General features: G+C 42.9%; 1 protein-coding gene across 2 annotated transcripts in view; it reads right to left on the minus strand.

The window, feature by feature from the left end:
* Positions 1-25,280, minus strand: part of IQCE (IQ motif containing E) — a 313,633-nt gene that overhangs the window by 153,557 nt on the left and 134,796 nt on the right. For both annotated transcript variants that reach the window (XM_078664993.1, XM_078664994.1), the window contains 5 exons: positions 11,561-11,724; positions 10,922-10,977; positions 10,548-10,750; positions 2,375-2,449; positions 1,222-1,318 (listed from right to left, as the gene is read on the minus strand). In XM_078664993.1, coding sequence (XP_078521119.1) covers positions 1,222-1,318; positions 2,375-2,449; positions 10,548-10,750; positions 10,922-10,977; positions 11,561-11,724 — 595 coding nt within the window. The remainder of the gene's footprint in view (positions 1-1,221; positions 1,319-2,374; positions 2,450-10,547; positions 10,751-10,921; positions 10,978-11,560; positions 11,725-25,280) is intronic.

A 25,280-nucleotide genomic window follows, 5' to 3' on the forward strand; every position in this document is an offset into this window, starting at 1 on the left:
GCATCTCTGCATTGATACCACTAAGTGCATTACCTAGCACTAACTTTCAGTTATAATTTTGGGCTACCTACTCATATCACGTGTGTTAATCAGACAGTGTCAGTGGAAGCCTGAGAAATGACTCCAACTACTTACATCTTACTTGCATGCACATTTGCTAATTGCCTGGTCTGAGAGTCCAGCTTCAGGCTGGCAATTAAGTCAGCCAACTGAGGTTAGAGTTTGGTTGGTGTTGGGTGGGAAGGCTGTAGGGGTGGTATGGCATGAATAAATGACGTGGAGGGAAACGCTGCATTCCAAGCCCATGGATAGTGCATGGAATGGGGCAAGCTAAACGCCCCCCTAGTCTGTCTCTATTACAAAAGATGAGGGAAGGGTAGAGATTGTAAATAACCTTTGTATGACAGCAAAACATAACGGTTGTGCGGACTTCTACACTTAAAGCAAAAGAAGGAAAACAGCATTTCTCCCATAAAACATTATGGGGAAACCCCTTTTTAACAAACACTCTACAGACTCTCGTTACTGACCCTAGGCTTGATGAATTCTATAGCTAGAAACTTTAGGAAAATTATACTTTATGGCGATGGCATCAGTTTTGGGGGCTATATAATTTTCTGTACTAGAGCTTGAAAATAAATCAATTGTTTGTGTGATTGCATTGGTTTGTTTTATGATTTAATGACTAAGAAGAGATCAACCCTGATTAAATTGGAGGGTTAGAATCTAAACATCAAGACATATACCTGTCCCATGCATTTGTGTACCTATTTATTTACTGTGCATCCAAAACCCAAATTCTGTACATAGAAAAATTAAACCATTGATTACAACTGGCAGTACATAGCAGTCATGGAGTAGACTGGGACATAAGCCAGCAAGCGAGCAAATGGAAAGCTTGGGCAGTACATGCCAACGAGAAAAAGGATTATATTGTTCGCAGTTCACTCAAGACCACTGTTACCAGGGACAGGTGTATGCCATGAGACCTCAATACATCTGCATCCTTGGACACAAGTTCCTTTGCAGTGAAAACCCCAGATCTAACGCAGGAAACATGCCTGTACTATACCTGAGGTAAGTCTGTACTCCGGAATCACACCAATTTTGCTAGTAAGGTTGGTAAGATAACTATGATAGTATTATTCAGAGTATTTCCCTAGGACAACATATTTTTCCTAAGACAAAATTGCTGAGAAAATCTTGCAAAGTATACTTTACCTTATAGGACTGTTCTTTAAAAGCTCGTTCTTTGCGCTCATCCTCCATTGCCTTTTCCAGACACTTCACCTTTTCTGTTAGTTGCTGAATTTCCTTCCTTAAAGAAGATATCAAAGAATCACAAGTTATGTGTTGGTAAGAATACTCCTGTTCTACAAAGCAGCACAGTGTGACAGAAACTGATGGGATGTCAGATCTTTATTCAAAAAGGAAAAAAAATGATTTTCAGATCGCAAGGGAAAAAGCTTACCGCCAACAAAATGACAAAACAACCAGATTTATTATATTGTCCCCAAGAAACCTCTAGCATGCACCAGTGAGTGGGCTGTCATTTGGATCATACTACTCCCTATTCTGCTACAAAATCAACATATATAAAGCGACAAAAACCTTTAGAGGAAGATATAAAGTAATTTATTTGAATGCTGTATATCTGAACTAACATGGATTGAATCATGCGTACTGAGAAATGCAAATAACTGTGTGTTGAAATGCTATGATTACCGCCATAGGAAACGCCTGTGCACTGACCAAAAGTTCAACTTTTACCTTCTATAACTGTTACATCTGAAGTTGGACTATGACTTAATGATGTCTTGATAAATGCACTATGCCAGCAAAATATGTTCATGAAATTTGTAGCGGAAACTTGTACCTGTCCTGCAGTTCTTTTGTTCTCCTGTTTAACATGGGTAAAAATTGGCAAAAGGACATCTAAGTATGATGGATAGTTTTACTCTTGAAACATTTTTAAGGATTGCATTGTGAATTTATTTACTTCACAAATATGAGTCATAGTCAATTAATTTTGCCAATGTGAACCAATCAGTTACTGAAGTAAGTATTGATTGTGTTTGAGCCACTGAGAAACAAAAATGGAATATGACAAATTATATAACGAGTGAATTACATACTAATTCCATATTTGCTAATAGTGATAGGCTGGTGGAACCAGCATATCTATTACGCAGTAAGCTAGATTTTTTGTCAATGTGCCTAATGTTCTATTGACCAAATCTAAATGTACTCCACCCTAGTATAAACACCATGGTACCATACTGAACAGGATAGAAGCACATATGGAGGAATCACATGGCCAACTAACTTAAGCACCTATGAAACATTACTTCTGCGGGTGTTCAGTTGTATCTACCTGTTCTTCTCTTTCTCTGCTTCCAGTTCCTTCTCAAGATCATTCTTGATTTGCTGTAATTGCTTCATTTCGGAGCTGTCAGAAGAAAATAAACGCATACTTAAGGAAAAGGTGACAACCAACAGTTAATCACCATGTAAACAAAAAAAAGTTCAAATATTTACAGCCAGATTCATCAAGGGAAATTGCGCTCGCAAAGGGCCAGATTCTGAGAATCTGGCCCTTTGCGAGCGCAATATTTGCATTTGGGATTCATCATCCCAAATGCAAAAATCGCTAATACAGAATTCGCATTTTAGCGAGGAATAGCATTTAAGGAATCTCTATTTGAGATCCCTTAAATGCAATTCATGAAACTTTTAAAATTTGCGAATTCGCAATTTCCGGCCGCTATTTACCGCGAAGTCTGACTTCGTGGTAAATAGCGAAAACTTAGAAAAATGCACTTTAGTGCATTTTTGTAAGTGGTATGTTACACACACACACATGTCCTTTGGACATGTGTGTGCGCAACATCAGGCTACATTTCCATTTCAGGGGTGCTACAGGATGTCCTTTGGACACCCCTGGCACCCTTGAAATCGCATTCTTATTTGCGATTAGCTAATTGCTAATTGCAAATAAGGATTGACTCCCCATTCATTCCTATGGGCTTTTAGGCCCATGGGAATGAATGGGGAGTTATTCCTTATTTGCGATTAGCAATTTGCTAATCGCAAATAAGGAGGCTGTAGGAATCGCAATATATTTTGCAATTTCTACATGAATCCCGATTTGAGAGTCCTTAATAGCGATTCCTTAATAATCGCTATTAAGGACTCGCAAATCGGGACCATGATGAATCTGGGGGTTAATCTTCTATTTATATTCCATACTTTTTTGGTTTAGATGTAGCGATTCAGTTACTTTAAGACTTATTTAGGACATGAAAACATGCACTGATAAGGGCAGTGCTTAATTTGTAAAAAAAAATGCATGCCAGGGCCCAAAGCGCTGCCCAGAAGCCAGTGGCTCGTGCAATGCCTCTTTAATCTACTACCAGACACTTCCTGCCCTTTTATCTCTTTCTTGCAGGTTCCTTCTTACTTTCTTTGTGACTTTTTCCCCATCTTTCACTTCCTCTTTCTCCTTACATGTCTGATGAGGAACAATAAGTAGCATTGGCCCCTAGCAGCAACCTCTGGCTCAAACTAAGCACTGGATGAACAAGTTGCTTACTTCAGTAAAGCTCTGTCTGGAAGAGACTATCTTACTGCATAGTCTGGGTACTCACAAAGAGTTCCCAGGAGCCACAAAGAATGGTCTGCGGTGCAACCGAGGGACACACTGATGCCAGCAGGGCGGAGGTCAAGAAATATGGGGTTTGTAAAGTGGGGGTAGGGAAAACGAAGCATGTACATGTAGTGGCTGAACTGCACAATTCTTTTTTTTTTTTTTAAAGAACCTTTATTTGTTTCAGCATAGAAATACAACCATGGGCCTACAACCAATCCGGCCGGCCGCTACGCAAAACAGGAGAAAGGGCAATAGAGCATACAAGATGCAGCGGTCCGGGGGTCGAAGGTTGAGTAATAGCCAGGATATGTCATACATTGAAATCACCGCACAATAATAAGGATCAGAGACGGTTCATTTTGCAATAACAAAAACAGAAAAGAATCAATGTCGCAGAGTCATACACACCCCCAGCACAGCGAATTAGTAACAAAAAGGTATGCCAGCAATATAGAAAAATCAAGAATGACGGGGAAGGGGCGGCAGGGCAAGGAGAGACGCAATAAGCACTAAGCAATCATGGCGAACTAGTCCCACCCATCAAGGCAAAACACACTATGGGAGACATGAAAGACAACGACATCGAAAAAGAAAAGGGCAAAGGGCCATAGAAACAAAAAGGGAGAACAAAACAACACACCCATCCCCCAACCCCCAACCCTGCACCCCTGCAGAAGGCTATGGCCTACCCCCCCAGCAGCGTGCCTGTCGCCCTAAATGAGAGACCCGAAATACAGAGAAGAGAAAGAGAAAAAGAAAGAGAAAAAATGCGGGAGGAGGGCCCTCAATCTAATGTCCCAGCCCCCCCTACCCCCGCAGGCAAAAAACGTCCAAACGGCAGCAATTGAGAAATACAAACAACAGCAGTCATGTAGAACGCAATCAATTATAGCTCCGCGAAGCGCACCCGTAAAGCCCCATAAACCCGCCATGAGTCTCTCCATGTCCCAAACAAAGTCACCCTTGGCCTCTGCTGTCGATAATACCAACGTTTAACCAGCCTGCAGACAGGATACAGAGTAGCACAGAAGGTCCGATACCACCGGGAGGACCAGGCAGTGCCGTCGTTCCATAGGATACAAGCCACCGGAGTCTCGCCAATGATGCATGGCGGGAGACGGACCGTGTCAACATCAACAGCGCCAAGAGTCTCAAATCAGGATACAGTCCCGCCATCTTTAAAGAGGGAATCACACGAAGCAGGAAGCGCTGAAACCACGCCGGGGTCGTCCAAACCGTGGACCGACGCTGGTCCCCCACTCGCGGTGTAGAGATAGGCCCTAAGGAGACAATCACACGCGTAACCGGTGGAGCCACAGCCAGCACATGAACCAAAGCTACCCTCGTCTCCACGAGTGCAGTTGCATCCGGGGAACACGTCAATGTATCAAAGGCAGACACAGCAGCGCCTCCACGAAAGCGATCCGTGCCGACACAAAATGGCGGAGCAACAATGGCGGCCATCCTTTGCCCCAAGTCTCGGGTCTCCCGGAGCAGGGTAGACTGCAGAGTTGTTAAAGAAGCCAGGACATCTCTGGGAGTGGGTGGTTTCTCACGTTGCCAAACCCCGGGAGTCTCTCGCACACTGGCTTCCCTGCCCGGGCGAGGGGCACGCAGGAGGGCAGCATTCGCCATCTCAGCCGTTCCGGTTTCTCCTCCCTCCACCTCACCGCGGGATCGGGCCCAACACCCGGACACCGCAGGCTTCACAGCGGGATCTCAACAGTCGGGGCTGGTGACAGAAAGGAGAGGCACCAAAAGGCTAGACCAGCCCCCGTAGCTCCGCAGGAGCCACCCACGGGCACCCGGGGTGGGCCATGAACATGACCGGGTATCTCACCGAAGGGGAGCTGGGAATCACAAGTTTCTCCCCGGCCCAGCCATAGCACACCTTCCGCCGGGCAACCCACTATGGGGAGTGGGTGGATCTCATCTCTGTTGGCTCGCAGGATCTCAGGTTCTCCCCGACCGGATTCCCAGCGCAACCAGAGGCCGGTGGCAGTGCGCTTCCGGTCGGACACTCTATTCACTCGAGGTCCCGGTCTCAACACCTCGAAGGCCGCCAAACAATCGGGGATAGTTCTTCGGGTCTACTGCACGGAGGAGCCTCAGAAGCAGACGGTAAGTGAATGCCACTCTTCACCTACTCAAATTAACAGACGCCGCTCAGGAGAAATACCAGGATATACGTGCGGGGCAGGAGGGAGCACGGAGCCGAGCGTTTATGCAACCATCCCGATCGCCATCTTGGCTCCTCCTCCAACTGCACAATTCTTAACCAGAAAACCTGGGCTTATTCCCAGCTTCCCCACTTGACCAAATTGTGTGTGATCCTAGGCAATTGGTCTATTTTTTCACTTTGCCTACTTTTCCTTCTCTTGCGTTTGATTTAATAAACTATGATGTTGTCCATTTATACTAGCAACCCAGGCCACCCAGAATGTCCACCTGACAACTAACTTGCCTCTTAGTTCACTACTGGCGTTGCTTTCTGGGCCGGGGGAAGCATGATTGTTTCTAAAATCATGCTAGAAAACAGTCATTTAAAATAAATAATTAAACTCTCAATGCAGTGACATCATTGGATGTACTTAGGTGGAAAGGTTCTGCATGCTAATGAAATACGCATTATTGAATTTTGAAGAGACTGTCATATTTTTACACGTTTGTTGTAAGAGGTCTTTAAATATTATGGTGTCTCTAGAGTTAAGTGGTGCAGGACACCTTAGTTACTTCCATTCAGAATGTTAGCGCTGAGCCAAGTAAACAGCAGACCAGTGCTGCTATTCGTAAGGGGCTGCATGGAACGTTCAGGAGGGCTGCAATCGGCTCTCAGGCTGTACTTTGAGTATCACTGGTATACAGCAAGGTTTGGTCGAGGCCACTAAGAGTATCTGTAGTGTCTGATTGCAGGGCAAGAGGGGCTAAGTAGAAGTTTGACCTGATTGCAGCACTTCTGTCAAGACATCGATTTTGACTTTTAAGGTAGGAAGCTGGAGGTCAAGAACTTCGGCTACTGAGGAGGGGGGGGGGGTGAGAGAGAGGAGCCCCGACTCAGGGGTAATTGTCTAGGCCACTAGCCATCATACCAATTTTCCTCATTGTATGGCTGCCCAATCTCATCACTTGCATCAATCATTGTCCAAATACGTATCAAATTAGGAATGCAACGTATGTGTTCTTCTTTGTGGAAGTTGTAAGTCAAGCGCATGGCAGAAACAGAGTACAATGGGCACCTCGCCCTCAAATGTCAATGGAGTTTGTATCAGCATCAAAGCTCTTGGAACCGGCATGGACACTGGAGGTTGAGTTTGTTGAGGATATCAGGGGTGGATTCGGCAGGTCCAATGTGCGCCAAGGCCAAACCTGCCAGGGTATGCCAGATGGAGTCCCCTCGGATGCTTGGGGCCCGGAAGCACGCCAGAGGTGGTCTGTAAAAATCCAAAGAGGCGGAACATCTCAAATCTGCATCAATGTCGCAGATGTCCCTGGAATCTCGGGTTACATCGGGACAAGCTGTGGGATGGGTCCCAGGGTCGACCAACTTCGGGCGTTTGATTGAGAGGCATGGCAATGCACTTGTGCTTTGTCAGGAGAATGTGAGTGGCGGAGTCCTGCTTGGATTTTTCATAGCTTTACTTCAATGTAACTAACCAAAGACTTGGACCGAGAGGAAACTGGTTGCAGGAACAACTTCTGGAATAGGAACAGGATCAACCGTTCAATTTAAATCAGTATCGACACAGAGTTTTCCAGTGCTTGGTGACAGAGTTTCACCTCGTGGTCTCGAATGGCCTTTAGGTTCATCGACTAACAGTCACTGCAGGCCTTAGGGTTGTGGCTCGACCCCATGCAGCACAGGCAAACCTGATGAGGATCTGTCCCAGACATTTGTTTGTGACAATCCTTACAGGGCTTAAAACCTGTTTTGGGAGGGTATATTTCCTTGCAAACAGAATTTGTTTTAGGTATATTGTCTCAAGGAGGCGAGAGGTAGCTCCGGATCCACGACTGGTGGCACGGAAAAAAAGGAACTAGCGTCAGTGCACAGGAGTGGCGCTTACATGGGCCCAAACATAATTTTCGTAGCGGAAAGACATCAAGGTGGAGCCGCATCCCGCAGAGCTACTACTGAAAAGGTTTTGGGATCCAGCCTGATGATTGGTGAATATTCAAAAGGAGAGGCGCCTCCAATCAGAAGTATCTATCAGAAAAATTATCAGGGGAAGTATCAAATAAATAAACAGTCTGCAAACCTGGCATTTGCTTTCTAGTGTGGAGTTCATTCCATCATCATCGTACGCACTCATAATTGCACAATCTTTTCAAATTTCTTAAAATCTTTGTTTCATTGTCAAAAGTAGTGTCAGAAACATTACAGAGCATACACATTGGTTAATAAAGTTTTGTGCAAATCACTAATGTCCCAGACCACTCCTTACACAGATATAATGCTAAATGGATGCAATTCACTCAAAAGGAAGCTTGGTTAGATAATGAAGAGGTGTCTAACCAGTTCTGCTCTTTCTAGATCCAGTCTGAAGCCTGTGGATAATTCTGAGGCTGGGGAATCTGTGGCTAGAAGTATCTATCACATATATACAATAAAATAACTTTGTACATGTAGAGTTTAATTTTGGTTGAAATGCTAAATAAAAAAGGCTGGCATTGCCAAGATCACCCATCTTAGCAACACTGTAGTGAGACCACAGAGATTCATAGAGGGCATGGACCCAGAGTGGGAGAGATGTGGAAATACATTCACAAGGGTTGAGCAAAGCAAGTGACAAGAGGGATCAAGAGCGGAAGATTATGAGGTGGGAGAACAAGATAGAAAGAAAACATAAGCAAGACGATTGTGGGAAATTGAAGTGCCATTACAAGGAACATAAGTAATGATGTTGTAGAACACAAAGAAAAAGACAAACTGGCCTGTGTTATAAGAACATGAACAGAGACTAGCAGCAAGTAGCTTAATGTAATGTAATAAAATAAGAGGACGTGAATTGGGGCCAAAGAATCACAACCAAAGTAAACCAACTTCAGGAAAGTGGAGTTGAAAACAAACCCACATTTGTAGAAAATACCCACCATGAATATTACTCATACTTGCTTCGAAAGGAGGGGAGGAAAAACTCTTACCATGAAAAATGTCACAACTGCTCTGACTAAAATACAGTTCTTGAACTCTGTGCAAACTTGTTTACATTATTGATGAATTGCAAGTAAAATTACTGTAAAGTAACACTAATATATGGAGACTTCCATGCCTCAAAACCAAACTTCTATATGGTTAATGCGTGTACTTCCTTTCAGGATAAAATATGGATGGTAGCACAAGTCAGCTGGATAAGTAAGAAGGAAGAAATGAAGCTAATTGAATTGATCAATGCAAGTTCCTTTAAGATAATTTATGGACGACAGACTCTGATAACCCAGCACAAACAAAATATATCACAGTTGTGTGGGCGGAGTAGTTTGACTGATTTGTGCTTAGTGAATACTGAGGCTGGGTATTTAATCTACGATCTAGCAATCCTAAAGTGGCTATAAAGTTATGCAAAGGTTGCCTGTCTAATAGTTTCATACATTATTGTACACTAAAAGGCTTATTAATAAATGAGAAAAACTGAAAAGATGGTTATGACTAATAACTATATGCTCAAAAGAGCATTAAAAAAAATCAATGGACATGAGTATTGGTTAATTGAGTGTAAGGCTTACATACACATTATCGTAGATGCAACTGTTTGATAAATCAGCCCTAACCCTCAAGCAGGACACAAACGTAACTAAATGCTTTAAACACTGTATGACTGCACATCAATTGCAGACATTAAAAAAGTATTTAATGCCAAACGCTTCACTGCAGCAACATATGGTAGTCCATTATGGGGCTGCAGCAATGTCTAGAATGTGTCCAACAAAAAATACGTTTTGGAGAAGCATATTGTAGTCATGACCTGAAACTCCAATGAGAGAGCTGCAGGTGGAGCAGAATAATAATAAAATTGTGCATATAAATGAGCTTTAATCCAGCTAATGGACACTGGAATAAAATTAGAAGATTCCTGGCTCAAGAATATTAAAAGCACTTTTAAATGTTAATGAAAGAAGTATAGCAGCAGTCCCAAAAATATATTGGGACGGATGTGCTGAATTTGAAGCAAAAATAGGTTCTAGACTCTTCAAATACTTAGCAACCAAAGAGAACATTTCCTGTAAGCCTGTTTGAATCAATATAGTTTTAAGCTACAACTGTTTCTTTTATCTAAACATAAGAGAGGATGTCCGGTCTCTAAATACACAGAGCTCTATGAAAAGAGAGAGCGCCAGGACTAATACTGTAATTTCATTTGTGACAGAATTACTAAAGAAGAGCTACAGCCCTTTATAATTTGTTTTGTCCATTATACAAAGCTCTAAGAGCCAGGTAGCTAATGCAATTATTTAAACAAATTGGCACAGTGAGGGTTTGTGAGACAGTGTTAGTATACCTCTTGATGAGGAAACGTTTGGTCAAAATATGGTATATTATTTTACAGTTGCTGTTTGGAAAGTACATGAAGATGTTTCCACAACAGTGTACGCTAAGGTTTTGCCTTAGTTTGCTTCAATGAGAAACTTATAGACTTTGTGCATTGAATCAGTTTGTTGTACTATTTGAACATAAAACTAATATCTGTAACATCTATATTTTGAATGAGGAATGTGTTTTGCATGGCAAATAGATTTGCATTATTCTTTGTAAAAGTTTGAATTTTACCTACTGACTAATTGTTGTGTCAAACAAAGGATTACTAATTTGAATAGTAGAAACTATTTATTTTAATTATGATAGGGTGCTCATTTTATTATATTTTGGGTATAATAACTTTCACAAAGACACCACACTCACTCTTTTTCAGCCAGCTTCGTTTGCAGCGCACTACGATCTCCTTTCAAATTCTTGACCAGTCCTCGGAGACGCTCACACTCCTCAGCAACACTGTTTGTTTGAGAGGAGTCTTGATTCACCTCTGCTTTAACATGTGAAGCCACAGTTGCTGGTTCGGCGGTGTTAGACAGCTGAGACTTGGTGATTTCTAGCTCATTGAGCTTCTGAAGATAGTGGAACAATGGTGAACTATTAGATAAACTGGAGCCATCATTAATAAAAAAAACTAATAATCTGAATAAGTGATCACTAGTATTAATTCCCGATTACAACATCAGTTATGCATGAATATATCAATACTAGAAATAAATGGGAAATTACAAGGTGCTACCTACTTTTTCCAGTTCAGAGACTCGTCTCACCAATCTTTGTTTGCTCCAGTCACTGCATGCTAAAGACAAGACAGAATTTGAAGCCAAATAAGAGTCATATTATATTTAAAATTTACTGAGGATGTAAAAACTCTTTTCTCAGAAAACATTTAAAAATCAACACATTTCCAGGCTTTCACATTAAGGGCTGGAGAAAAAAAAGAGAGAAGGGACTGAATGACAGCAAAGAACTGAATTAACTGTCATGTCAACATTTGGTGGTGGGGGTCATTAATACATGCACATGGGGATTATTTATGCTATGAAAATAATTTCTTGCACAAATGGTCCTGGTACCCACTGCAAACTTTTAAAATTCAGTTTGATACATTCTCATTTGTCTATAGCATTTGTTTGTACTCCAATTTACTGAACAATATTTAATGTAATTTGATTTAGGGTTTGTTCCTAATGTCAAATTTTTTATAAGGATGGAACACAGCTTTCTTTCTTTTTAGACAGAGGCTCACAAACCAAGCCTTAATTGTTTTATAAGGCTAATTTCAAAGTTTTGAAAACAGAAACACCTGCATCCTCTTCTTTGCAGCAGTAAGTACATTTAAAAAAAGATCCACTATAAACGCTTAAGAATATAATTTTTACCTGCACTTTGGTTTGAAGTAGGAGAGTTCCCCAGAGCTCGTTCCAGATCAACTTTAAGGCTTTGGTTTTCTTCCTGCAGATCTTTAACATTCTTAGTCAATTTTGCGAGGGCAACGCTAAAAGACTTTTGATGTTTCTGGGATTTTTTATTCTCTGACGGACTTCTGTTAATAAATGGGAAAGACAAGTAGAGGCATACACTGAAAACTACAATGCAAATTAATTCAGAATTTGAACAAAAGGAAAGGAAAACATTCACTGGTTAACTTAAATTAATCTATTATTAGAAATAGGACAGGAACTTAAGGACTCGACATCTCTTGGGCTGAGAAATCTGGTTAGACATATGAATCCTTGTTTGCATCCAAATGCTCTTTATTGATTTCCCTTAGGCAAATAAAACACTGCAGCATCTTTCAAAATGTAACCAATTTAACCGAAAAACAGTTGCGTGCTGTAACAAACAAATAGATCAAGAATAAGGGAATTATTTCAAACTCGGTGGCACTACTTTATTTCACGTGGGCAGAGGGTACTCCTTTTCTCCCTGCAAACTACAGTCCACTATATTTAGAGATGCCTGCCTGTCTTACAGAGATCACTGTATCTTCATAGGTGCCATGGCGTCTCCTCTGAAGGCACTGAAGCTTTGCTATGTGTGTGCAATGTTCATGTTTTTTTTTTAAACACAAACATCCACAGAGGTATTTTGTTTAAAAAAAAAATGTCCCTTACACACTGGGAGTTTTCTCACAGCCTGTTGAGGTCATTTATTTGTTTTCCTGTTTAGGACCGCAAGGTTTTGCCTGCAGTCCCAAATAGGAAAAAAGTATAGCAGAACAGCCAACCTAAATAGGTTGGACGGCCTGAGGTACTTTGACCAACAGCCCAACGTCAGTCGAGCGGTTAGTCAAAGGCTTCCACTGGCAGTGGAAATATGATAGTTCACTGGACTCTAAACAGTACTGGGTAACTTTGAGTTAGGGGGACAGAGTTTTCTGTCACATGCATGGTAGAGTACCTTGTACACCAAATTCTAAATAAGAGACTACATTTATCTAGATCGAATTTATTATGTTTTTGTGATAAAGTAAGTAAAGATACAGCAAGATGAAAACACTTGGCTGGGGGTGAACAGTGTGGGAATAAAACAGACGCACATATTTCATTATTTTAGGTTTATTAATGAAGCTAAAACGTTGCAAACCAATTCTGTTTTGATAGTCACAATGATCATCAGTCAATCAAACCAATATTCACTCTCCAGTAGAGATTATCCTTTAAGCCTTTCAATGTTGGTTTGTTGATGATTATTCTTTTCAAAACATATCTTTCCTTTTTGTGGCTGTACTAATACAATCACCTTAAACTGTCACATTAAGAGTAACAATCCTACAAGGTTTCTAAGTCTTACCCAGGCTGGACATTTGACTACCTGTATAGTGATCAGGTAAAGAATCTTTGTTTCATAATATTGCACAAATCCCTCAAAATACCTGCCAGCAACAGAACATCACAGCTGTACTATACATACATTGTTGACTCAGCACACCCTTGTTCCATCACAATAATGAGACATCAGATTCCTTATTTAACTATCAACAAAATTATGATGTGATTGCACAGACTTATTCATCTTTAATTCCTTTATTGATAATTCCTTAAAATTCTTGCTGCCTGTGATGTAGCTTAGATTTCATCTGGAGTCAGGCATTGCTTTATTGTTGTGCTTTAGACAGACTGCATTTGAAATGATGCAGATTTTGGTGCAAGTGGAAAACACATGGCACATGAAACATGAAATGAGGCCTAGTCAGTCTGAAATGCTTGTGCTGAATTAATGTTTTTTGTTGTTGTTGCAGTGTAGAGAAAACTCATGATTTTAGTGGCCTCTTTAGCTTTGAAAGTAATCCTGGAATGTATTCTCTCTTCCCAGCTCATTTTCTTTGTAATCTACACTCCATGTTCCTGTCTTAAGAGATTTTGGCTTGTTGCATATTTAGACCATGCATATTCAGTACATAACACATCTTCTTATAATGTGTATTAATTACTATGCACTAACACTACACGGGGCAAACGGATTTTGCATGAAAAGCTATTTAAAACATTAGAGCATGTTGCTATGAGTGTGTATTAACTGTGTGCTTTGATAATTTGCACTGGTGCATGATTATGCTAGGTTGTATATTGCAAATTTTTTGCATGTTGTGTACAAATAATAGAAAAGCTGCTTTAAACTAATAGCTTTTGCTAGGTAATCACTAATACAGGGTACTAGTATGGGGGAGGTAAAACATAATGGGATTTATTATCATAAATTAATACTCTTTTTGTGTTCATTTTGTTTATGGGCCCATCATTAAATGGCTGCCTAAGAATCCAGCATGGCTGAGAATTGTGCTGAAATGAGAGACACATGCGCAGGACTGCCAAGTGCCTCAAATGAAGACACAAAGAAGCCAAGGCCACAGTGAACTGTAAATTCTTGTTATCCTGCCAATGTACCAGTGTTTGTTGAAAATATCATTCCTGCATGCGATGTGAAAGGAAGGAGGAAATGGACTGATACATTTTTCTGCCTTAATGTTGCATATTTGTATAATTATTGCTGGTGAAACATAAGACTGTATTAAGCATTAACACTTCCTTTGTTAAAACTGGTATGGGTTGGATTTGCCAATGAAAACAGGATGGTGAGACCCTCATGTCATCTATGCTAACCAATCACGGTGCAAGCTTTACTGAAAACTGCAACATTATTAGTATAGTCAGCCAAGAATGATATATATATATATATATATATATATATATATATATATATATATATATATATATATATATATATATATTGGAAAACAAAGTGCCCGAGAGCATTGAGCAGGCAACACGACATCGCTCTCGCCATCCAGCATAAAGTTGCAGCTTGTCTAATGCTCCGCTGTTTGTTGCAATTTGCCGACGCGTTTCAAGGATGAAATCCTTTTCTTCAGGGCTGCTGCTACAAACAACACATCAAGGTTCACAGTTTACCAGGCATTATTTATTTCTATTCCCCGTGCAAATTGCAACAAACAGCGGAGCATTAGACAAGCTGCAACTTTATGCTGGATGGCGAGAGCGATGTCGTGTTGCCTGCTCAATGCTCTCGGGCACTTTGTTTTCCAATATATATATATATATATATATATATATATATTGTTTTTGCTCGCTTTTTAAGCCTTGAGCCTCAGGGGGCCTTAGTCTGAGAGGGAGGAGAAGAAGCAGATGAGATCAAACATCATATGGGTTAGGTACGTGAACGTCGCGGATGCAGTCTGGGAGGAGATTGCGTCCGAGGAGAGATAGAGGAAAGTGGGGGCATAGGCTAGCATTGTATGTCATAATTTTGGCAAGGCAGATCACATTCCTCTGTGGTCTTGTGAAGGGCGGGCTGTCCCGCTCTTTGTGACGCATAGAAAGGCAGATGGAACAGACCAGGTCAGAAGGTTTAGATTTAGATGCTAAAACTTTAAGTTTATGCTTTGACTAATTAATTCGTTTTGAAAAGATGTATTTGTCTGCATTTATTTCTCTTTATGGGAGATTTGTACCTATTATTAATTATTGATTAGCCTTTCATAATTCAGTCTTGATTTATATTTCCTGAACTCTTTAAAGAATTCTGACTGACATTTGATGTCTCATTCCTTCCCTTTATGGAATGCTTTGATTGCAACCTATAATATGTTTTCAAATTTTCCTGTTTTCCAAATTCTGTAACCTGATTGATATTTGACTAATGAATAAAGGGTCAGAGAAACTTAACTTTTGACTAGAAAAAAACCCACCAACTCTCTTTATTGGCTTAAATATGATTTGTATTTAGATTTTTCATGTTTATGTAAAGTCTCCTGAGGGTAATACACGGTGTCAAGGGTCCAACACCTTTTCAGCGGTAGGATAGAGGTAAATTAGGTTTAGCATTGAGAAATTATCGCGAAATTACAGCTGGATCAGCCAACGCATTTTGTTCTGACGGACTTTTCAGGACTTCAGCAAATCTTTTCTATTTTCGACAATAGAGACAGTGATATGCGGTCATCCACATCACATTACAGTGTTTAGACTCACAAATTCCATGTTGTATTGAAGCACACCTTTAAGGCTTTGTATCCTTTGATAATGACTACTCTAGTTCATGTCTTTGATTGTAAATCACCATTATGGCAAAGTGCTTACTTTGTGTTGAAAAAGGGACATGTTTGTTTCATTAGATGGTAGTGTTACATCGCGCAGGTTTCCTCTGGTGTATCGAGCACGGTAGCTCTCATCAATCGATTGAACCGCCGATTCAAACAGAGCAAGCTGAGCGAGTCGAATACATGAATTAGAGTAGTCATTATCAAAGGATACAAAGCCTTAAAGGTGTGCTTTGATGCAACACAAAATTTGTGGGTCTGAACACTGTAATATGCGATGTGGATGACTGCATATCACTGTCTCTGTTGTCAAAAATAGAAAAGATTTACTGAAGCTCTGAAGAAGTCCACCAGGATGAAACAAGTTGGCTATAGGCAACATGTTTTTAAGGAATTATCAATAAAGGAATTAATGATGAAGAAGAAGTCTGTGCATTCATGTCAGATTATTGTTTACAGTTAAATAAGGAGGGGGGCGTGGCCAACAGCATGGCCGAGTAGGACGTGCGGCGCTGGAGCTCCCGCCGTGCTGCCACAGAATCCGACAAATTGCACACTTCCCGGGGCGCCAGACACCCGGAACGAAAGCACCCTGACCCCCGGAGCCGGCGCAGCTGACCTCGAAGCAGAGAGGCGCCTGACTGCATGAGAGGCGCCGACTTGGCCTGAGAGCTCGGGAAGCCCTCTTCCGTGGACAAGATGGCGGCCGCGACGTCCGAGCCCTGAGCACCGGGCGGGGGCCTTTGCCGGACGCCGGAGGACGAGAGGGGCCGGCGGACACTGAAGGCGCCCGTGCGGGGAGGAGGCGGTGAGTGCACAGATCCGGCGGAAGCGGGCACTGCACAGAGGGACCGGCCGCCCTTTACCAAGATGGCGGCCATGGAGCCCTGACCGACGAGCGAGAGGCGGCTGGCTCGCTCCGGGGGCTGGGAGGAGACAGTGCCCGCCAGGAGACGTCAGCGAGCGGGACGAGGCGGCGAGGGTGAGGCCCAGTTGGGAGCTCGGGCGGCACTCCAGGACTGACTACGCTTTACAAGATGGCGGCCGCGACGCCGGAGCCCTAAACTAAGGCAGAGAAGTGGCTGACACGCACCGGGGGCCGAGAGCAGCCTGCGGAGGACGCTCAAACAGACGAGGCTGGTGGTGATCCTGCCCGAGGCAGAGAAGTGGCTGACACGCACCGGGGGCCGAAAACAGCTTGCGGGGGACGCTCAAACAGACGAGGCTGGTGGTGATCCTCTCCAGCACTGAGACGACGGCAACAAACCCGGGGGTGGACCTTCCCTTGCCGACCATCACCCTTCCGAGCCCAGGGTCTGGGATAGGGGCCCATGGTCTAGGGGTGCCCGTCCGCGCGCCCTCTGGGACCGACCGACCCCTTGCAGGTTCTCGGCGCAGCCTAAAGAGGCCTGAGCAGGGGTACCGATACGGCCGGGGTCTCCCCCCAGAGGATCTGCGTTTGTCCCTCAATAGAAGCGGGGTTGAGCGGCGGAGGTCGGAGGGGCCCGAGACTGAATATCCTGCGACCGGCACACGACGGAAGAGCTGGCAAGTTGTAAGACGCCCAGGACAGCGGAGAGGCCTGGACACAGAGGGGCCCTGCCCCGGAGCCGCGACCAACCATGGGCAAGAGAGATACGCTGCCGAAAACACAGACACTAGGACCCATGGACAACTTCGCGGCGCCAAGGCCCCAGACAGAGCCTCTATCGGTGACGCCTGGGGTGCGGACAGACACGGCGATGCTGCTGGAGGCCATACAGGCCTCCAGGACGGATATCCAGGAGTCCCGAGCGGCGCTGGAGGTCAAAATCGGGGAAGTGGGCTCGGAAGTGACATTACTTCGACAAGATTTCCGCAAGCTGTCTGACAGGGTAACGGCGACGGAAACGAGGATTGGCGAGAACGAGGACTCAATCTCCACCCTAAAAAAAGACATGGCGGAGCTGCAGGCCTCCCACCGCCAACTGCTTTGGAAGGTGGATGACGCCGAGAACCGGGCAAGACGCAACAACCTGCGCTTCGTAGGCTTTAGAGAAGGTATAGAAGAGACGAACATGGCGTCATTCCTCCGCACCTGGCTGCTACAGACTTTCCCAGATGTGCAGTTCTCCCCATGCTTTATTATCGATTGAGCACACAGGGCCCTCCTGGCAAAACCGCCTGAGGGAGCGAGGCAGAGGCCGGTTATCGCCCGCTTCCTCAACTTCGCTGATAGGGACTTGATCTTAAGAGAGGCCAGGATAAAGGGGGAGATCCGGCTGGAAAACTCAACAATAATGATCTTCCCGGACTATAGCCAGGAGGTCCAGAAGCAACGCCGCTCGTTCGACGCCGTCAAGGTGAAATTGAGAACCCTGAACATCTCATACATGCTCCTCTTCCCCGCTAACCTGAAGGTACTGTACTGTCATGTATTCCTATAGGTTCTGAATCAATCCCCCTATTCCTGACCCTATTCTGGTTAAACTAACTATCAAGTTAACTAACAGTCGGCCCATGAGGCGAGAAAAGCCCCCATGATGCAGATACCGTTATCTGACGCAGTCACACTACGGCACAGGAACGTGTTATCTGATTAGGTCATAACGCTTGAGATCTAATTAGACAAGCGACATTCCTCCAGCCCCTGATAAGGCATACGACGTTCTCATAACAAATCAAACCTATGACAACCTGGAAAATCCGTGCGGCCATTGTTTTGATTTCACAGAGAACTTTAGTAAAGAATGTGCTAACGAGCAAGTCGTATGACATCTTTATTGACGTATCTATGTCCATCCTTACGTCAATCTCGGCACCTTTAAGGTATAAATATTGCCGATCTTGCCCTATGCAAACACACGCGTGGTGACGAGACGGAGCAGCCATACTTGCCGAAGCCGAGAGCAGAAGCAGACCCCGCTGGCAGCAGCCCCGCCTTCCTGACGCGCTGAGAGACGCGCTGCTATCTCTTGCCGAGAGACCCAGCACCGGCGCTTTCGGGCAGCCCTCGCAGGCAGCCTGGAATATCGAGACCAGAGAAAGAGATACCATTCCTCATTCATCCTAACTTCCAGGTACAGAACTGAATAACCCCTCACAGAGAATTCTTTAGTTATTCACTTGGCAAAAACAAACTTAACTTAAACTGTAACTTTCTATTCCCGCCCACGCATTAGACTTAGGTCAGGTACACGGGGTAGGCGTATTTAGAAACACCAGTTGAGTACGTTTAGTCAAATGTATATGTGTATGTAAATATATTTTAATCATTTTAAACATCATATGGCTCAGAAACCATATCAATGTTTTTACAGTATTATTTTATACTATTGCTTTTAATGTATGCACTTTACTTAACTATAAGTATTGCAATAATATCGATCCATTTCTCTTGTACGAGAAAAGAGACTGATCAATAAATAACACCTTTTTATTGAACACGCCCGTCTCTTCCTTTTCTCTACAATCTGATGAGACTAAGAATGCACGTACTGACTGAGTAAAATAATTGCCTTGTGCTCACACGACTCTGGAGATACACTCTTGATTAGGGGAGAGCAAAGTTGTCATGTTCTATGGTTGTCAGAAACTAAATCCCTTCTTGTCTAATCAGGGGAGTTAATTCTTTCCTGAACATTCGAGAAAGTTTCTAGCGAACTCTGAGCTACGCTGGCAAACCCAAAACTTAAGTCTAGTATCGACAGTAGTAGACCTAGTTAACGTCTGGCCTAGGCCTTTACTGCTGTAGGTATTATTCCAATGCGCAGAGCCTATTGGGAAGATAGGAACTACACTGCATGGCGCCCAACGCGTTTGGAAAGGGCGATAAAACTAACGTAAGACATTTAGAGTAACTCAGTCGTGCTTTCTCACTCACACCCCTTTTCCCAAATACTCCAAAGACGTCTGGAGTGGGTGAAAGGTAATATCCTCCAAAACCTCGCAGGAGGGAACTCCTATATAAGGTTCTTGGTATAGTCAACGTTGAAGGATAAACAGTTCCAAAATATTGTGCATCTAATCTTTGTTCCATTAAGAAACCTGATCTGCAAACAAACATAATACCATCCTGTCGGTAAAATGGGAGACAGTGATGAAGAAAGAGAGGCAGTTAGATTAGCAGCTGAAATAGTAGCAGCTGATACTGCAGCACTAGATGCAGACGGGGATATAATACTCATCCCGGTCGCCAAAAGGAAATCTATAACCTTAAAACTTATAGAAAATGGACTGACACCTAGAGGTGGCACAGTCATATTCGTAATTGAGGCACACGAATATCGGCAGACAGAGGTATACTATTCATGGATACATTTTCCAGCAGCAAATGCTGTAACAAAGTACTTCCACTATTACAAAATAGAGGTACCACCTGACATTTACACTCCTTTCGAGGAGGTGGAAGTACCACTCAAATTCCAAGAGCATTTGCTCTTATTTGATGGCGCCCTAAAACATAACAATCACATTACAAGACTCGGTCCTTTAGGTAGACCAGGAGCAACGTGGCCGGTCTTAGCCGGATACACACCACACCCAGACATCGAAGGAATGTCTACAGGAGAGCTGTTAATACAGCTAAAACAATTACTAAAAATTCATAGACAATTAGTTCAGTATGTAATGCGGACTTCAACAATTCAGCCAGCGATTAAACTACCACAGCTGACCCCTCACCAGGGGAACACAAATAAAATCACACCACAGAACATCCAATCCTGCCTAGGTAAAGTTCCGGCTAAACGGGAACAAATACCATTCTGGTTGGCACAGAAAATCACCCAAATAGAGGCGGTGTTTCCTGACACCACCCCGATAGAAAAACACAGGATTCTGACTATATGTCTCCCAATGGGAATCGCACCACACATAGAGGACTGTGACACTTGGGGTACAGTCTTTGCTTCAATCTACACAAAAACGCACGGTGTTCCATCCATTTCGGTAATACCAGATGTGCTAAAACAAATTCAAGATGAATACGGTCCAGAACCAGCTTTAACTCTTGGTATGAAATTACTGAAAGACTTCAAGCAGGTCTCGGCTATATTACTAGCCAACATAAAAGGTGAAGCAGCAAACGTGGCGATCCGCCAGAGGTTAAAAGAAACAGATATAGCAGACCAACCAGCTGAAATTGCCAGAATCATAGAAAAATCCTATGAGGAACTAGGTAGAGATAGTTTAGGTGGAATACCAGTAAAACCGCAACTGACTGAAAGTCCAGAAAACATATTTTTTAATAATAATTCACCAAAAAAGAACTGGGATGGAAACAAACAATCCAATCCAAAAGAAAAGAAATTCCAGTCCCGAGGAAGGTCTCCTAGGCGAAGAGAAAAATCTCCAAACCGAAGACAGAGGTCACCGCAGAGTGACCCCTCTGGGAATAGATATAACCTTAGAAATAGGGATAATATTAAAAAACCTGATAGATATCAAGACATTGATACACGTCCCTCTCAATCTTTTCAGACTTCCTCGCAGAAATCGGAAAGAAGAGGACGATCAGAACAAAGAGAAGAGCACGCCAAGTCCAAAGACAAGGAACCTGCTCAGCTAAAAAAGAAATTACAATTTCCAAAAAAGAAGGTAGCCAGTATCAAGGTAGTTAACAATGCCGAGAATACTGAGGACACAACTGAAAAACGGAGAGTGGGCTCAGACAATGCTAGACAGCGCAGCAGAGGTGAGCATAGCTCGCAAAGTCCTTATGAATCATCTGGAGACAGTGGACACGAATGAATATCTTCAAGTGGAAACTGCAGACACCAGAGTTAGCAAACCCCACAAGATATACGAGATAACATTACGTATAGAGGGAGATAAGACTAGGAAAATAAGGGGACTATTTTGGGATAACCTCTCCAAGGGTTATGACATCCTTCTAGCTGAAAAAGAGTGGCCACCAGAGTTTGTCAGGGAGTGCCCTCATGGCGAAGAAGTAATTATGCCTGCCTTCTCGAATCAAATCCCGATTCATAAAAAATACACACTTGCTAGAAAGTGGGCAGTGGCCTTAGCACCTGCTTTATATAAAAATCATGTAGGATGGGATGAGGATTCTCCTCCTCACAAAATCCAGTTAAAATCACAACCTACTGCACAAAGGCAGTACCCAATTAAGCAAGAAGCTAAAAAACAGGTAAATGAAATACTAGATCAGCTAGAATACCAGGGGGTGATTGAAAGTTGCACCTCACAAATGAACAATCCTTTGTTTCCGGTCTCCAAACCAGACAATACATATCGTCTAGTTTTGGATTACCGACACCTTAACACATGTTGCAAAACCTTTGCAGTGCAAAACTCACACAGTGCTGCACTAATGAATAACATAGTGCGCAAAAAATACAAAACAACCTTGGACATCTCCAATGGATTCTTTTGTCAAAACATAGCACCAGAGAGCAGATATTTAACTGCATTCTCAGTAAATGGCACTCAAAAACAATTCTGTCGGTTAGCCCAGGGGTACAAGAACAGCCCGGGGGTATTCTCAGCGAGAGTAACAGAATTACTACAACTATATGATGATGAAGCATTATCTTATGTCGATGACATTTACTTAACAGATGATGACTTGGATACTCACTTGAAAAGAGTGAACACCATAATACTTGGGTTCGCAGCAGAGGGTTACAAATTCAACTTTAAAAAGTCTAGAATTGCCCATCTGACAGTCCTATTCTTAGGATATGAGTTATCAAGTGAAGGTAAAAGCCTGGCAGACAATTTCCTAGAGAAATGTGCCGTAATCCAAGCTCCTAAAACACTAAAAAACCTACAGTCAATTCTAGGCTTCCTAAATTTCGGAAGAACATACATTGCAAATTACGCAGAAAGGGTCAAACCCCTTTATGATCTAATTAAACCAGACTTTAAAAGATCCAATTGGACTCAAACACACACAGAAATTTTGAGATCCCTACAAACAGACATGCTAATTAAAACAAAATTAGAAACACGTGATAACACACGCAATCTTGTGATTCGAGTCATCCCAGGGAGATGCGGATTCACATACCTGACCTCTAATGAGGGAGAAAAGGTACCAATTGCATTCAAATCACACTTGTACACTAAGGCTGAAATGAAATTTAGCCCAACGGAAAAAATTCTTACAGCAACACAGACAGCTATAGCAAAAGAACGAGCCCTGGCACAAGGTAAACGAATAGTAATCGTGACACCAATACCAGCCTTAGAGGCGGTAACAAAGGCAAGCATTCCAAATGCTAAAGCACTCCATCCAAGATGGATACAATGGGCTAACTCTCTTGCTGCAACAGACGTGGTGTACGAATTTGATCCTTACTTAAAAACACAAGAATTTCTCCAATATGAATTTGAATGTCCTCCGCCAACCGAAATTCTGCCTCTAGATCACTACGGCTGTATAATATATACAGACGGATCAGCACAACCCGCAGTAGGGGGTAAACAAGCTTACAGTGCTGCGTGCGCGATTGTTAAAGGTCGTTGGCACGAAGGGAAATTTAAACCAACCCTCACTAAAACACAATCCCTAGGAGATTGTACTGCTCAGCGAGCTGAACTACTAGCATTCAAGATGGTGCTTGAAAATACCGATCGAGAATTCCCCACACTCATAGTGTGCGATTCGTATTATTGCGTTCAGTCTTACAATGAATACTTGCAGATCTGGCTTCAGAACGGTTTCAAGGATGCGAAAGGTGGCACAATCAAGCATAAAATGCTCTGGGAACAAGTAGTTCTTTTACAAAAAGAACTACCAAAGACTCACGTGATACATACACTGAGTCATCAACGTGATGGCGTTCACGTTGCAGGGAATTCATTGGCTGATGAGGCCGCGAAGGCAGCTGTGCAAACGGCTTCCGTAGCTGCCGTCACCCGGTCAAAAACAAAAATAGACAGCGAAATATTACAAGCTGTCAGCGCTTCAGAAAAGGATTCGATAGAACCACTCCCTAAAGGCTTTCCAGTAAAATACTCATACATAACTGATGCAAACAATGTTCCTTTTGCTCGAATCACTGGAGTGGGGGATAGGGCAATTCCAAACATGGAACATAGGTTAGGACTAATAATAGCGGCACACGAAGGGCTTGCTTCTATTCATGCTGGCGTCTCAGCCACAGTATCATTATTAAAACAGAGATACTGGTGGCCACAAATGAGAAGACAAACGAGGAACTATGTTCTAGCATGTGAAATATGTCAAAAAATGAAAGTATCAACGGTGAGACGTCCAGCGCAGACGCCCCTTCTAATCTCGGATAAACCATTTGCCTGTGTTTATCTAGACCACTGCGGTCCCTTACAAAGGGATGGTAACTATAAATATATCTTGGTTGCAGTGGACTCATGCACGAGATTTATATGGATGTGGCCCCAGCGAACGGCTGACGCCAGAACTGTTATAAAAGATTTGCGAGTCTTTATCGGCACATACGCAATTGGCATGCTGCATTCGGACAATGGTTCTGCTTTTAGCTCTCGGGCTTATAAGGAGGCCATGGTCAGCATGGGCGTGCAATTGCGGTACTCTTGTCCATTTAACCCTGAGGGGAACGGAATTGTTGAAAGAAAAAACCGTGACATAAAGCAATCTATAACGGCAAAGGTATTAGGTTCGGGAGCTGGGTGGGTCAAACATCTAATAAGTGTCCAACGTAGTCTAAATAACTTGCCAAGAAATTCTCTGAAGGGATTCAGTCCGTACGAATTATTGTTTGGAACTAGAATGATTATCTCTGACCTCGACAGTCAGACTTCAGTGGTTAAAGAAAAAAGCTTTGATGTCAAAGACCGTTTGGCTATTTTGCAGGACTTAAACAAAACAAGAAAAGACCTGAGCAACATACAGTTGAAACAACAGCCAACAACCACTGAAGAATCACCACCTGTCCCAGCAAGACCTGTCTGGATTCCAAAAGTCGGGGATCTAGTCAGGGAGAAGATCGCGGTAAAGAAGGAATTTGGGCCTTCTTACAGAAAAGCAGTTCCTGTCTTGTCTGTCAACGGGACAAGATCAGTTGTACTACCGCCACTTGCTGGTAAAAAGGAGAACCGAGTTGTATCCATCGACCTGGTAAAACCACAACATGTGGCCGATAACAAATAGTAGGCCAAGTGGACTCCCAATAAGTAGCAGAACACCAAGGTTTGCTACCAGTACAGAGGTCCTAACAAAGAGGCTCATCACATTCGAAACGCCTACAGAAGAACAACAAGGACTATGCAACAATGCAATAGAACTCAGACCTCTGACAACCCAAATAAAAACATTTAGCAGAGACACACCAATCTACAATGAAGTACCAAGTGACAATGCAAGAAACAAAAATCCTGAAGCAATTGGAACAATTGACAGAACTGCATCCGGGTACTTCATCAACTTCGATGATTCCTCTGAAGGCTTCAGTGAATCAAAGACACAGCCATCATCAAAATCCTTTAAAGACAAAGCTAAGGAACTTTTGAACCAACTGAAAGAAACATATCTGATTTCTCCATGGATTGAATTTTGGGTGGGTTTTGGTGCATTTATCCTCATACTTTGGCTA

Source organism: Lissotriton helveticus, chromosome 10 (assembly GCF_964261635.1).
Source record: "Lissotriton helveticus chromosome 10, aLisHel1.1, whole genome shotgun sequence".
NCBI classification, from domain to species: Eukaryota; Metazoa; Chordata; class Amphibia; order Caudata; family Salamandridae; genus Lissotriton; species Lissotriton helveticus.